The 15,881-nt window shown below is 40.6% G+C and overlaps 1 protein-coding gene across 10 annotated transcripts in view; it reads right to left on the bottom strand.

Annotated features, from left to right (window-relative positions):
- The window catches only part of COBL (cordon-bleu WH2 repeat protein), a 227,214-nt gene that overhangs the window by 22,143 nt on the left and 189,190 nt on the right, over positions 1-15,881 (bottom strand). For all 10 annotated transcript variants that reach the window (XM_053259321.1, XM_053259322.1, XM_053259328.1 and 7 more), the window contains one exon: positions 11,194-11,500. In XM_053259321.1, coding sequence (XP_053115296.1) covers positions 11,194-11,500 — 307 coding nt within the window. The remainder of the gene's footprint in view (positions 1-11,193; positions 11,501-15,881) is intronic.

Below are 15,881 nucleotides of genomic sequence, written 5' to 3'. Positions count from 1 at the left end.
GAAGAGACTGAGAATGCTCTTTTCTTTCCAGCTCTCCAGGCATTTCACAGCACCTCAAATTTGCCTTAAACACCATTGTAATCTTTCCCTCTTTGTATTGCAGTTATTTGGGTGCCAAATAACACAAGCAACAAAATCTGATACTTTTCTGTAGAATTTGGAGTTGTTTTGTTCCCATTTTGATGATGGTAATAATATCTGACAGGAATTGTGGGCAGGAAAAAAAAGCTGCTTCCTTTAATCATACTGCACATGCTCCACTGCAGTTGAACATGCTTACAGTTGCATAGAGTAAGAAAATCTGACAGGCTATTTTGCTATACCAGCCTTACATCAACCATCTCCATGACCTCTTCCAGAAAGTAAGTGCAGCAGCAGAGGCATCTGCACAGAGCATGAGAGAGAGCACCTAGCTTCACCTAGCCTTCTGCTCCTTCCACCTCCATAGATGCTATATTATAATATTAGACAGAGACTTTAAAAAGCTCCTCCTTCTTTTCCTGGCTAGCAATCTCCATTTTCTTTCTCCCCCCCCCCCGTCTCTCTCTCTCTCTCTCTCTCTCTTATTTAACACAATTAGAGACTCCCTGTAACTACATCTCAAGGTAATTTACAAATATATATAAACATTAAAATCACCAGTTTAAATATTAATAACTGCAATACCATGGTATGTAAAATAATAAATAAATAAATAAATATAAAAATCAAATTTAAAATTTATATAAAAGTCTGACTGAACAGGTGCTTCAGTGCTTTTCTGAAGTCTGAGGAGTCTGAACTCTGAGGAGAGGAGAGCTGGTCTTGTGGTAGCAAGCATGACTTGTCCCCATAGCTAAGCAGGGTCTGCCCTGGTTGCATATGAACGGGAGACTTGATGTGTGAGCACTGCAAGATATTCCCCTCAGGGGATGAAGCAGCTCTGGGAAGAGCAGAAGTTCTCTCCCTGGCTTCTCCAAGATAGGGCTGAGAGAGATTCCTGCCTGCAACCTTGGAGAAGCCGCCGCCAGTTTGTGTAGACAAAACTGAGCTAGATAGACCAATGGTCTGACTCAGTATATGGCAGTTTCCCATGTTCCTATGTTCCTAAGTCCATCAGAGATGGTGCAGCTCCAACTTAGACAGAGAGTGCATTCCACAGCCCTGGGGCACTACAGAAAAGGTTCATCACTGAATCACCATTTGACGAGGCCGTGGAAACCACAAACAAACCTCCCCTGATTATTTTAATTGGCAGCAGGATTCATGATGAAGAAGGTGCTCTCTTAAATACTCTGGGCCCAAGCCATTAAGGGGTTTATAAGTCTGAACTGATCTTTGAATTGGTGTAACCATAGTGACCACTGGCCACAGTTCTCTCTCTTGTTAGTGCATGACACTGGGATCCAACCCAAATTTCTGGTTTGAGAACAAACTATGGTTAGTTATAACTATGCTTACACTGGTCCACATGTCAGGCCTCATTCACATGTAACACAAAACCAGAGTGGAAGGGGCCTCCACTTAAAATTTGTGTATGTTCGAATGCATGCAACTGCAGTGTGAATGGGAAATGGACCCGTGGTTTCCCTCCCAGACTCTGCAGTGAGATATTACTTAGGGGTAAAGGGGGCACTTGGAAGGATTTCCCTTCTGCTCAGTCATTTCAGGGTGGATAACATGTTATTATTCTATCCACAGTCATCTTATGTGGTAGGCTAGAATTATTCCCCCTTTATAGTTGTAAGGCAACTGATAACCAAAGTCCATCTGAGGCATCCATACTTGAGCTGATGCTTCTGGCTGGTTGTCCAGCTCCCTATGCATTGGTCAATAATTTGCTGTCCCACTAGATTATGTGTAAGGGATGTTGCTTTTATGAATATTACAGGGCACAACGAGATCTTGTGACAAGCAATTTATGTTTTGTTTATTTATTGGACTCAACTTCTGCACAAATTGTACCTTTTGGTAAGGGGTAAACAATTCAATGACATGTGTTGATGCCCGATTTAAGATTACTGGTTTCATTCCACTTCAAACTTGTCTGCTTATCAGCCAGTGCTCTACCATTTATCTCATAAAAGATATAAGCAGGGACACGTTGTAATCAAACAAGTAGGGTGCAGCAGTCATGTTCTGCCATTTCCTCTGCTCTCAGAAATAGTGTGCTAAGAGTAAATGATGACTTATCTCACTAGCCCCAGATGACTTGTACTTTCCGATACATTAGGAGAACACTTCGGCACTGTTAGCAGGTTAGATCACAGGATGGTAGCACATTCAAAGTTTCTGGGCTCAAGTTCTTTTGTGCCTCTTTAAAGAGAATAAATAATCCTCTACTATGAACTGCAAGCTGGAACAGATGTTGTCTAGGTCTTGTTGATCTGAACATAATTAGAGCCCTGCTGGATCAGACCATCCAGAAGAACATAGCCTGTTTCCAGCATTGGCCAGTCAGATGCCTCTGAGACATTGGCAGGCAGGTCAAGAAGGCAACAGCCTTCCCCTGTTGTATGCCTCCAGCCCCTTCTGTTTAGAAGTATACAGCCTCTAAAAACAGAAACACTGTTTAGCTATCATGGCTAACTTTAGCCACACTTGTAGGAAGAGCTGATCATGTAAGCAAATTTTGTGAAGCAAGAAATTTGCAAACACAAGATACTTCCCCCTCTCACCAGTATGTTCCATCTTTGACAAGAGAGCTCCATTTAACCATTGTGAAATAAGACCTATATATTTATAGTACAATAACAATTCTCTATTTTTCTTCTCCAAAATCAATCTTCTCATAACTAGAAAATACAGATTTAACATTTTGTTGACATTTCTAGGAAATACAGATTTAACGTTTTGTTGACATTTCTAGGAAATACAGATTTAATATTTTGTTGACATTTCTAGGAAATACAGATTTAATGTTTTGTTGCAGTACCAACCAACCACAGAACCTCACTTTGCTTCTTTGTAATGCCAGGTCAGTTTAAAATAAAACAGAAATCATCCACAACTTCATTGCGAATGATGAAGCCAACCTGGTATGTATCACAGAGACCTGGTTGTGGGTATGCATGTGCACGCTCTGGACTGTTCCGGACTGGCACCGAGGGGGGGTGTCCCTTTAAGGGCGGGGGGTAGAACTTACCCCTCCCGCCGCTCTTCCCCCTCCGGCGCTGTCCTATTTAGTGAAGATTTTGGGGCGGCAGCGTTCTTCGCTGCCGCCCCTGCCCCTGTCGTCGCCTGCAAGTCCTTCTAAGTGCTGCACGCATGCGCACGCGCCGCCACGCACGCATGCGTGCAGCACTTAGAAGGACTTGCCGGCGACGACGGGGGCAGGGGCGGCAGCGAAGAACGCTGCCGCCCCAAAATCTTCACTAAATACGACAGCGCCGGAGGGGGAAGAGTGCCGGGAGGGGTAAGTTCTACCCCCCCGCCCTTAAAGGGACACCCCCCCTTGGTGCTGGACTGCTGGACCAGTTCGGTCCGGTCCGGCTCGGAACCAGTTCGGAGGCCTCCAACATGGCCTCTGGACCGGTTTGGGACCCATAGGGTCAAAAAAAAAAATTCAGTGCCGGAGGGGGAAAAGCGGCGGGAGGGGTAAGTTCTACCCCCCCGCCCCTGCAGGGAGATCCCCCCTCGGTGCCGGTCCGGACTGTGCACATCCCTAGTTGTGGGAGGCTAGGATTTTGTTTGCATTTCCAAGACATTTGTTCCAGTATATAAATGGTTATTTACACAATTTGCAACTGTTTTCTGGAATCATTACGAGTATGCCACTGTGCAGCAGAGTATTATGAATATGTTACTGTGCAACGGAGGACTGGAATTGCAATAAGTTTCAAAGGACTTTTTTTCTGTATTCTTATGGTTTACTTCTGTATCATTTAGGCTGTTATATGCTAATGTGATTGTTATGTTCTACATGGGTTTTAATATAGCTACTCCATTCAGCAGATAGATGGGTTGTGTATTTTGTTCATGGGAACTTCAATTTTTTCCATACATTGACCATATAGGTTTTTAGGCTGCAGTTCTACCAAGGGTATTTCAGCTTTGTTCCAGTTTCCTTTTTTCATCATTACTAGTGTGCACAGCTACCACAGCAGCACCATTAGCAGTAAGCATAGCTTTTACACTAAAACGTTTGCTCAGTTTTGTTTTAGTTTACATGTTTTGTGCAAAATTTGTAAGTTATTTTACTAACTTTTATGCATTAAAGAGATCATCATTTTGAATTTAGTGTTTGGAGCAATTCAATGCATATTTCATCACTGGTATATTGTCTAATTTGAATAAAACAAACTTCTTTCCTCTTATTATTTTCCTTACTCTAGTCACTCTGGTTCATTTGTATCATTAATTCTATCCTATATTATTTCATCTCATTGAATGAAATGCAATACTAGTACATGCCTGATTGAATGGGTCTGAAATTGGGCAAAAAAAAAAAAGTGTGGGTAAATTATCCAAAGAGGTTTATCATTGGATCATCAAAAGGCTCACAATGGCATAGCAAACAAAGCAGCCATTTATCTGGATAGTGAAGAAAGACCCAATTCTATCCAAGTCACAGCTATGAGGATATGAGATAATTTCAAGGGGGGAGGAATGGGTGTGTGAGAGAGAGAGAGAGAGTGTAGTGAATAGTGGATTCAAGTCCAGCCTTAGTTGTTTCCTAAAAGCCAACAGGGATGGAGCAGGTCTAATCTCAGCAGGAAGTGAATTCCACAGTTCTGGGGCAACTACAGAGAAGGCACACCTCTGAGTCGCCACGAGATAAGCTGGTAGCACCCTCAGACGAACCTCCCCTGAAGATCTTAATAGGCGGCGGGGTTCATACTGAAGAAGGCGTTCTCTTAAATACCCTGGGACCAAGTCGTTAAGGGCTTTATAGGCAATAACCAGCACTTTGTATTTTGCCAAGAAACCTATTACTAGCCAGTGTACAATTAGAGTAATGTGATCTCTACAGGATGTCCCGGAGACCAATCTGGCAGCAGCATTCTGCACTAATTACAGCTTCCGGACTATGTACAAAGGCACTCCCTACGTAGAGTGCATTGCAGTAGTCAAGCCTGGAGGTTACCAGCATGTGCACCACTATATAAATATGTTAAATAAATAAAAAATAAAATAAAAATAAATTGTGAGCCCCTTGGACAGGGAACTTGACTAATTCTTTGTAAAGGGCTAAATTTTAATTATTTCCATATTCTAATTTATATTTGTATACATTCTATAATTTATATAATCATATATAAATACGTATAAATGTATATAACCTAATTTATATTTAGATAGATGTATAAAAATATATTTAGATAAAATTGTGTTATAAAAATAATATAATATTCTATCAAGCACATGATGGGGTAGGTGATGGGAGCAGTCATCAGGCAAGAACAGTAGCTACCTCAAATAAGCTCAACTAGCTCATCCTGAAATCTCCTCAAAGAACATGCACCCTGTTTAGGCAAACGTGACAAGTCAACATATTAATCTGACATAAATGCTATGAAGTCATACCCTAAATTAAGACAAAGAAAATGAATACAAAAAACTAATACTAATATTCAAAAAAGGCTCCGAGTTTTTGAAATAATGCAATTGTTATAAAACACTTGGTTTTGCAATGTGTTCACTCCAGGGCTTTATGATTAGATGTCATGCTCCTTTACTCTTTGAACCAAAAGAAAGAGGGGGAGCAGGTTTTTTTAAATCCTGGCTGATCCCTCCTTCAAGGAACCTACAATCCAAATTGCCTTTCATACAGCAAGTCAAAATGTCAGATGGGAAACATAGGGGCACTGGAGGACAAGAAATTCATATGTGAGAGATCGTTCAGATGGGTGAGCTTATTGCTTGTCATGCAACATTAAAACATCTCTGTGGTATTTTAATTATTTGCATAATACCATGTATTAACTTTTGGCAAGAATTCAGTGTAAAAAGGATGGAGGATTTTAAGTGCCCAGAGACCTACGTCTCTGGGTTAAACCGGCTCTGAGTCTCTTACGTCTCTGGGTTAAACCGCCCAGAGACCTAAGTTTTGGGTGGTATAAAAATATGTCAAATAAATAAATAAATAAGTGGGAAAGCTATAAAGAATGCAGAAACGATTATGATTGTTGTTTACAGTACTGTACAACCTAGAGATGGCCGCTATGAGACACCTTCTAAAAACCTGGCTTGGGGTTTGAGCCTTTACAAACATGAGTTGATGCTCCTAATAAATAACAATTCTGGTGGAGGAAAGAACGTTGTGGCTAAGCAACCAATCCAAACAACTACATGTTAGTGTCTTATCAAGGCATGGGGGTGGGGGGCACTGTACCCATCTATAACTTGGAAACAGCTGATCCAAAGAGTCTGCATTCTGAGTAAATGATAATGATTACAAAGGGAAGTTCAAGCTCAGAGAAGTGACGGGAGCTGTCCAAGATAATATGCAAGTATGAAGCCTGCCCTGCAGCATGTTGTATCACCAGCTGATGGCTGAAGCTGATGGACAGTGTTTGATTGCAATTCTCTGTTGCGGTTTTCAAAAGGCTTGCAGTTGCACTTTCTCAGAGTTTAGTCATCCATCCGTTATAATCATCATAATGATAATAATTACTTTTGGGTTATAAAGCCACCCAGGCCTGAAGGCTTCTGAAGCCTTGACAAAATACATTAAAGAATAAAATGAACTGAACTCTGCAAGATGGTTTAATACTTCCTAAAGCACAAGCAAATTCTTATAAGGAAGTTAACAAACACAAATGGTGAATTTTTCTTTACTAGGCCTTGTCCTGCAGTTCTTCTTTAGTTTCAATTCAGATAAATGTGTGTTATGATCATTGTGAATGTAATTTGTTTGGGACAGGGACCTATGCTTATTTATGTTGTGCTGTGAAGTGTCACCTACAATATACAATATTGTACAATGGTACAATATACAAATATAACCCCATTTATTTATTTTAAAGGTTTGTATGTCACTTTTCTGCCAAATGACATTCAAGATGACTTTAAAAAATAGCTTTAATATACAGTATATAGCAAGGCTGCTCAACATCAGCCCTCCTGCAGATGTTGGCCAACAACTCCCAAAAACCTTGCTTATTGGTCACTATAGCTGGGAATTATGTGAGTTGTAGTTCAAAAACACCTGGGGGGAACCAAAGGTGAGCAGGCCTGGTATATGGCAAATACATTTAAAAATTCTTAAACCACTGCTCAAATGTCATTTGTAGATTAAATCATTCATTGAAATCATCTGGAGAGGTTTGTCTGCAGCCCCCACCAGTTTGTCTGGTGGCTATGCAGGGCCAGGCCTTCTCTGTTGGTGCCTTGAGACTCTGGAATGCACTCCTGTCGAAATGAGAGCCTCCCCATCTGTGACAAGTTTTTAAAAATCCTTAAAGACCCACCTTTTCACTCAAGCTTTTTAATTTAATTGTGGTTTTAAACTGTTGTAAGGTTTTTATTTGCGTAGTGATCAGACACCCCTCCCATAAAAAGGTACTGTAAACGGAAGTGAACCCTGTCCTCACGGACAGGCTGGTGAACTCCAGGGATTAGCCAATCAGCACACCAGGTGGGTGCAACCTAGAGAGCCATGAGAAGGAAGAGAAGAGTTTCTTTGTTAGAAGCAGCTAGGCTAGAGGTGAGAGAGGATTGGGTGGAAGGCTTAGTGAGGAGCAATGGAGTTTTGCTCCCTCATGGTCAAAAGCTAGCCTGGAGATTTCTCCCATGTAAGGACCTCTGTGGAGACAGGATTGCAGGAAGCTTGATTCTCATCAGGTGTTGGGTGAGTTTTCAAGGAAAGGGGGATTCAGCATAGGGAACACTTTGTTAGTCAGATTTTGCGTTAGAAACTTGTATTTCTTTCATACATTTTGCATATCCCTGAAACTGTTCTTTTGTTGTTTACCTGTAACATAACTAAGCTAAGCCTGAGCCAATCCAGCTAAGGTACTGCAAAAGACATCCATGTTCTTTGCAACTGGGTAACCATGATTTTTAAAGTGTTCCTCCCCAATATCATCTGGGGTGCTTTTTGGAGTACTCTTGTAACCACTGAGTATTGCTTTTGTTTACCTGTAACTAAAAGCTGAGAGAGCCTCAGACGGAAGCTGTCTGTAGTATTTTGAATAAAGCTTTCTTTTCTTTTTGTTCTTTGCATTTTAAAAGCCCCTCTTGAGTGGATTTTTGCACAAGAAGAAAAAGATCTGGAATGGGATCTCACTCTGGTGCACCTACACATGCCTCAGGAACTCAGCAGCTGTTAGTTTTCTCACCACGTGGAAGGTTTTTGTGTACTTTTCCAGTAGCAAAAGCAGGAGAGTTTCCCTGGGATTTCCATCCAAGCCCGGGGATGGATTTAAGCTCTTTTGATAAATGGCTGGTGATGGCAGCCATAGAACTACCAGGAGTAAAGTAAAGGTTAAAAAGAGAAGCCTTTGCTCGGAAAGCATAGAGGGGATGATTCAGCATTTTTCTTCCCCTCATGTGGGCTTCCTCTGAGACAAAGGCTGGTAATACATTACAATTTGTGTTTTGACTTTTTATGTTGTTGTGAGCCTCCCAGAGACGGAAGTTTTGGGGTGGCATACAAATTGAATAGATAGATAAATTTCAATATAGCATTAGTACCTGTCATGAATGTATTGTGATTCCATGAAGTTACACATTATTCTTTAAAAGGTTTGGCTGTGATCTTCAGCGTGCCCTAGGTCTAACAAGGCAATTCTAGGCATGTTGTTTGAAAGCAAGCACTACAATGTATGATGAGGTTGACTCTCAATTATGCACAGGATTGCAGCCTAATTCTTTAATATCTGAGAAGAGGTTGAATTTGTCTAGATACAACAATCTCTTTTGAAACCCCTTCAAATTTTCACATTTGCTTACATAGCAATAATATCTAGGGGCTGATCCACCCTTGTCTGCTGTCTTGAATACTGCTTGCACATACATGGTTGCATGTGGTGGAGTAATGTATGTCCTATAGACACCATCATCAAGTATTCAAAGTGATAGAATTAATCCTGTCCAGCACAGACCATTTCCTTGTCTGTTTTAATAAAATAGACAACAAAGCCAAGGACATAGCAACTATTGAATGGGGGGTGGGGATGGGGAAGGGATGGGACAAATATACCTGTGCTTTCAGCCCCTCACCAGCTACATGACAACTTGCTCTTTGATCTCCCCCTCACCCCTCTTCCAGGTGGGGGAAGCAGGGACCTTTTTGTCCCAGAGCCACTCCAACCTTTCTATGCCCCTTAACAAAGCTGTTGAATTTGTCCAGCTGAACTTGAGATGAGCAAGTATCCAAAATGGGTCAAGGGCTGCAGTAAGTTCAACAGTGTAATTCTGGATTGTTCCTCATTCATTTAAGATAAATTTACTACTCATGACAGTGCTCAAAGGAATGGGACAAAAATGAAATACCATCCCTTCCCAACTCTAGGTCTGGATAGGATTCCCCATAGAGCAGACCTGCTCAACGTTGCGCCCCCCCCAGCTGTTTTTGGACTACAACTCCCACAATCCCCTGCCTCAGTGGCCAATAGCCAGGGATTATAAGAATTGTAGGCCAACATCTGCAGGAGGGCCAAAGTTGGGCAGCCCGGTCATAGAGCCTAATTTTACCGTCAGCAAAAACAAAGCAAAACTTCCTGTTAGAGATCACATCTGTAACATTCAGTTGTCATTGTCTGCATAAAAAAGGAGGAAACAGTTTACTTTGGGGACACTTAGTAGCCTTACCAAAACCATTTTTTCTTCCCTTTAAGTTCCTTGGATGTTTCTTACAAGCCAGCAGAAGTGCACCTAGGTAATTTTGGGGCCTGGACTTAAAGGCCTTTGGAGCCCCCGCCCCCTGCAGATTAAGCATCATCATGCTTGGCTGGGCAACCACACCACCTGAGATAGACTAAAGATTATTTTGGGGGGCCCAGAGGCTGTGGAGGCCCTGGACAAGAGCGCCTCTGCAAGCCGGAACCTGTATCTTTGCCTCAATGTTTCACTTTAGGTAAAATTATGTTATCAATATTGTCCATTATACAAAGAGTTTTTTTCTGCCCTAAACTACCCACAGGACACCATGTGTTAGTGCAAGGCAGATATCCTTAGCAGTTTAATTAACCATCTATATTCATGTTTTCTGAGGGTCCCTGGTGAGAAATGCTTAAGCCGCATGATAACTTGCACTAGTCTTAGCTAAATTCTTTTTGCTTTCTCCTGAGAAGGAACATCAACACTTTACTCAAAATTTCACTTTAGGTGAAATCCGAGGGCAATTTAATTTTCCAAAATGCACTGAAGAAGATAAAAGGCCATTATGCAAATCCTATGGGGAAGGCGGAGCAGATTAGCTTCTTATTGTAATAACATGAAATATGGCTTTTGTGCTATAGAGTATATAAGCAGGCTATAAAAATCAGGAACCTGGTGCCATCCAGACTAATTGACTTCCTCCATGAAATAATGATAGTTTTATGAAGCTCTTTAGCCTTTTTCTTGTTTGTTTTTCTTTCCTGCTTTCTAGTCTATGCCAATTTTGCAATGTTTGGGTTGAAAAACTCACAGAAATATTTAGGGGACTAAGACTGCAATCTTATCCACACTTACCTGAGAGTAAGACCTATTGAATTCAGTGGGACTGATTTCTGAATAAACCTGCATAGGACTGTAATGTACATCCTGGCTTTCAGAAGCGTGGTTGCAGGTCGGGGTGGGGAGTTGGGTTCCATAAACAAGCCTCCCCCCACCCCCCAACCCACTTGCTTTTTGATCTGGCAGTCTTCTTTCACCTAAACTTCAGCAATCAGATTTGCACAATACTAAATAAATGTTGCATTATAGTGAGAAGTATAAATGTAGAAAGCCAATACAGAAAAAGATCCAATATCACCAGTTTAACTAATGCAGCAACATTAGCTTGAAAATACAGATTTACTTAAAAGGACAAGAGGCATTGAGGAATTGACCTGTGGAAACAGAATCTGGCAACATTGGTAATTACCAAAAATGACCTATGCAAATTGCTATGAACATATGATATTAGGTTGTTTTGGCATCACACTTTTTCTTTAGAATGAGCCCTTAGGTATTAATTTGGTGCTGGCTTCTGATATAGCAACAAAAGGTAAAAAAGGATAGCTTGCAAAACCATGTGACTAAGCAGAGATCATTCTTCCAGATTGCCTCACAAGTGAGACTTACCTTTGGAGAATATTCCCAGACTTGTCATCAATGAAGGAAGAATTCTTTACAAAGCATGACTCTGCAACAAATGTGGACTCCATCTCAGCCAAAGTGTCCTGGGCACTGATGATCTTGTCTCTTGACTTCACACTGTCATTTTGAGAATCCAGTGAAACAACATCTGAGGGAGAACTCATAACACCTGAATCTTCAGTGGTGTCCTCTGAGGCAAAGCAGCTGTTAACAGAGGTGGTCTCCTCTATTTCTGACAGTTCCAGAACATCATCATCTATGCTATAAATATCATGTGAGAGTTGCAGATTGCCTAGACAAAACATGGCAAAAACTAGTTAACTACCATTCTTCACTTTTTCTATGCAAGTAACAATCAGTTTTGTTTTGTTTCCAGATTCTATTACCATGAGGTGATTTCTTTTGGTTTTTGCATGGTGAACCAAGTGATCTTGCAAAAGTGAACTCCCAGGGTGGGAATATAAGTTTCCATGTACTGAAAATTGCCAAGTCACTTCATAGTGACTTTGCCACTCCCAGACTAGGTATGTGAGTTACCACTTATGTACAGTGAATGAGAGTAAAAATAGGAGATTCTGTTGGAATAGGAATAGGAATTGACTGAATGCTTCAGAAACAGAGTAGAACACAAGGGGCTGTACTTTCAAAAGAATTAATGGTTATCCCTCAATATAAAATCTATCAATATAGAGATAATTATATTTTATAAAACTTAAGAGGAACAAACTTTTCTGCTGAATCACTGTGGATGGATTTAGTTTGGGAATGTACAATTTCCCCCCATACCAAATCTTGGAGTGTGATCTTGAGATTAAGGAAGAAATCAGGAAGGAATACAAAGGGGGGAAAGGTTGTAATGGTGATTCAAACTATTCTTACATTGACCAGGTAAATGTATATTCAGGACACAACATTTCTATAAACAACAAATGACTGTATATTGGAACAGTTATGGAGGCAACAAGTTATCCTTGACAATCCTGAATGGTGTCCAGGACCTAGTAAAAGATGTAAGCTGTTGAACAGCTTGGGAACAGTGGGTATAGTACTATCAATTTCAAAATATATGCACATCTAAATTCAAGAGGAAATTTTACAAAGCTGAAGGACTTGGTTAACAAGAAGTTGAAAGGCAGAGCCAAGAGGGTCACATCTCTGCAGGATGCTTGGACGTTATTTAAAGAGACCCATGTATACCATGTATCAGAAAAGACATGAACAAGTCTGAGAGGATGGCAGCATGGTTAATAAGCAGAGCCAAGGAAGCTATGAAGGCAAGAAGGCTTCTTTTAAAATATGAAAAGCAAATGAGAAACAAGCATAAACTGGCAAAAAAAAAGTAACCTGAAAAAAGGCAAGTGAAAGAAGAATTTGAGAGATGTATTCCCAATTTTTTTAAAATTAAGCAACAAGGCATTATTCAAATGTATTCTGTCTCTTTTTTAAAAACTTATTTTGATCATATGAAAACAAGTGCAAAACATAACTAATTTAGAATATATAGAGTTGAAAAACTTCATAAAGGATATGGCTACAATCAGGCCATCTATTAAATTATGCATTTAAGCATCTTGTTCATTATTGTGAATTAAAATGTGGATTTAAATAAATTTACATTGAGCTATCCACTGTGAAAAGATGTACAGTATTAAATGCATTGTTGATAGTGGCTGACATCCAGAGCATCCATGTGGGGATGCAACAGAGCATCCTGACTAAGCCTGCGTCCTGATGAGTAGGAGAGTGAGTGGTGAAGCGGGAGGCATTGTTGGGAAAGCAGTGAAAATCATCTCTCCTCTCCCCTGCTCTGCTGCATCCAGATGGTTTCTCTGGATATTAGGACTAAAGCCCCACTGGATGCCTAGAATTAGCTGTTATTTTCTTTGAATTCTTGTCTGTGTCAACAAGGTTGTTGCAATGAAAGGTGGAACCTCAAGGAAACTGGATTGGTTAATATTTTTAAAGACATGATTTGGGGGAGAGGATACAAATAATGAATGTTAAAATACTAGTGGGTTTTTTTTTTTAAGCACCAGTTTTTGAAGAATGTATCCTAGGTCTTCTATACATGGAAGTGATTAACACTCGGAGAAAAGAACACTGAAGCATTTTGAATGCTGAAAGTTAAAAAAAAAAATTCATTGTTTTCTGTTTTGGAATAACCAGAAATCCATTTGTGAATTTAGGGCATTCATTTAGGAACATAGGAAGCTGCCATATACTGAGTCAGACCATTGGCCCATCTAGCTCAGTATTGTCTACACAGACTGGCAGCAGCTTCTCCAAGGTTGCAGGCAGGTATCTCTCTCAGCCCTATTGGAAATTACAGACCAGGGAAGGAACTTGGAACTTTCTGCTCTTCCCAGTGTCGCTCCATCCCCTGAGGGGAATATCTTACAGTGCTCACACATCAATTCTCCCATTCATATGCAACCAGGGCAGACCCTGCTTAGCTAAGAGGACAAGCCATGCTTGCTACCACAAGACCAGCTCTGCTCTCCTCTGTGTAATCATTTGTTACATAACAGAAGATTTAAGCTGAATAAAGGTCTTGGTAGAAACATATTTCTTTGCCAATGAAATATTAAATAAAATCAAGGGATGTTCTCCTTGGCAGAGGTTAAGCAGTGCCCATTAAATACTGAAATTGATCTCTGACAGTCCAAGCAATAAAACTCAAAAGGTTGCAAATCACAATTAAAGAACATCAAATTTCAGTGACTGAGGGTGTTCCAGGTTCTAGTCAGTGCCAGCAAAACTTTGTGAGGTAGGGAGACATTCTCTAATTTTCATCACTAGTTTCAGTTTTTCATGTTTAAATCAAACTGTTTTATTTTTTAAAAAGAAGATATACATTTTGTTATAGTTGTAATGTCAAGGAAATAATGACTGATGACAATGACATCAGTATGAACACAAATGAAAGAAAAAAGTTACAAAATCACCCACATTACAACCAGAGAACATGATTTTTTAACAAGTCTACCAAAAACCATATTATTTATTTATTTATTTATTTATTTATTCATTCATTCATTCATTCATTCATTCATTCATTCATTCGATTTTTATACCGCCCTTCTGGAATGGCTCAGGGCAGTTTACAATTAAAAACATATGCAATTATCTCCTCCCCCGCTTTATGAGAACAAATAAAATGCACAAAGTCCAGAAGAAAGGAGGAGAGAGAGAGAGTGGAAATTAGGAAAGTACACAGTAACACAATGTGGACTCTTGTTTTCAATAAATGTACAATGCAATATATATGGATGCTCAGTGGTGTGCATATAAAAATGAAATGGCTCCCACTGTTTCCATTAAAACACCAGAGAACAAAGACTAATTTGCTGATGCTATTATCTACATAGCCTCCTAAAAGAGCTAGCTAGAGCTGCCCTATCCACATTTTACACACGTAGGCCTCCATGTGAAGCCTCCCTTTTGTCTATAACCTACCACCCATATAAAAACAAGCTAACTGCATAAATGCACTTACAGGTATTATCTTCACGTTCGGATCTCTTTAGCCACAGTAATGACTTCCCTTTTATAAGCAGAAGCATAAAGTATAAGATAGTGGCAGTCTAGTGCACAATCCTACAAATGCTGCTCCAGTGCTTTGTGCCTTCTAGTCTAATAAACACCAGAGCAGACAAGAGCACAATACCGCAAGGGCAAGCAAGGGTGTGCACCTGCCACAACAAGGTCCGGCAGCACTCCTGCTCTTGCCCAGGTGTGCCCCACAAACTCACACTGCTGTGACACCCGTTCCACAGTTCGGCCAGGCCTCCCCAATCCCAGACAAGTCAATGTAGTAGGAAAGACAGGTATGTTGCTTGGTACTAGTAACTCCAGAAACACTTTTTTCCACCTTGCTTAAAAGGCCTCCATTATAACTGTACATACGACACAAGGGCTAGGGACTGGGTAGGTTATACAAGTGGGTAAGCTGTTTACATGCCCCTGTTATTGCTAGAAAGGCTTCTCTCAAATGCATTAGACACATTTATGGAGAAAAAGTCTGTGAATGGCTCTCAGCCATTAAAGTGACACAGAACCTCTAGATTCAGAGGCTGTTTGCCTCCAAGTACTGGTTGCTGGAGAGCAAAACATGTTCATGCTCTGCTTGCAACCTTCCCAGAGACATCTGACTACCATTGTTAGAAACAGGACGCTGGACTAGATGGATCCTTGGTCAGATCCAGCAGCCTACTCGCTTATGTACTCTCTCAGCAGGACATAAAAGACAACATAATTTACTCAAAATCATTAAGGGCCAGTTGCTGAGAAGGGACCCCAAGTTGTTAAGTGGAGAGTAGACAGACTGATGCAGGGGGGAGCCTAGCAAAACTCTGCAGAAAGGACACAATGGAGATCCAAACATCCGTCTATGGACCACCCTTTTAAACAGTTGTTGGTGAATGTGCTGAACTCCCATGTTGTTGGCAACTGCTGCTAACATTAAGTTGCAAACTTTGACACACACACACACACACACACACACCCTTTTTTTTTTTTTTTACAGAGATGGTCTGGTGCAACTGAACACACATTTCAGGAGCTGAAAAGATTGTGAAGGTGATTTCCAAGTGCCACTTTTGAGTACAAAGATTCTATCACCCATACAACTACTTCAAAAGTGGATATTTCCCCATGTTTAAAAATAAAGAACA

This window comes from Hemicordylus capensis, chromosome 6 (assembly GCF_027244095.1).
Source record: "Hemicordylus capensis ecotype Gifberg chromosome 6, rHemCap1.1.pri, whole genome shotgun sequence".
Classification (NCBI taxonomy): Eukaryota; Metazoa; Chordata; class Lepidosauria; order Squamata; family Cordylidae; genus Hemicordylus; species Hemicordylus capensis.
This window is presented reverse-complemented; position numbering and strand designations above follow the sequence as displayed.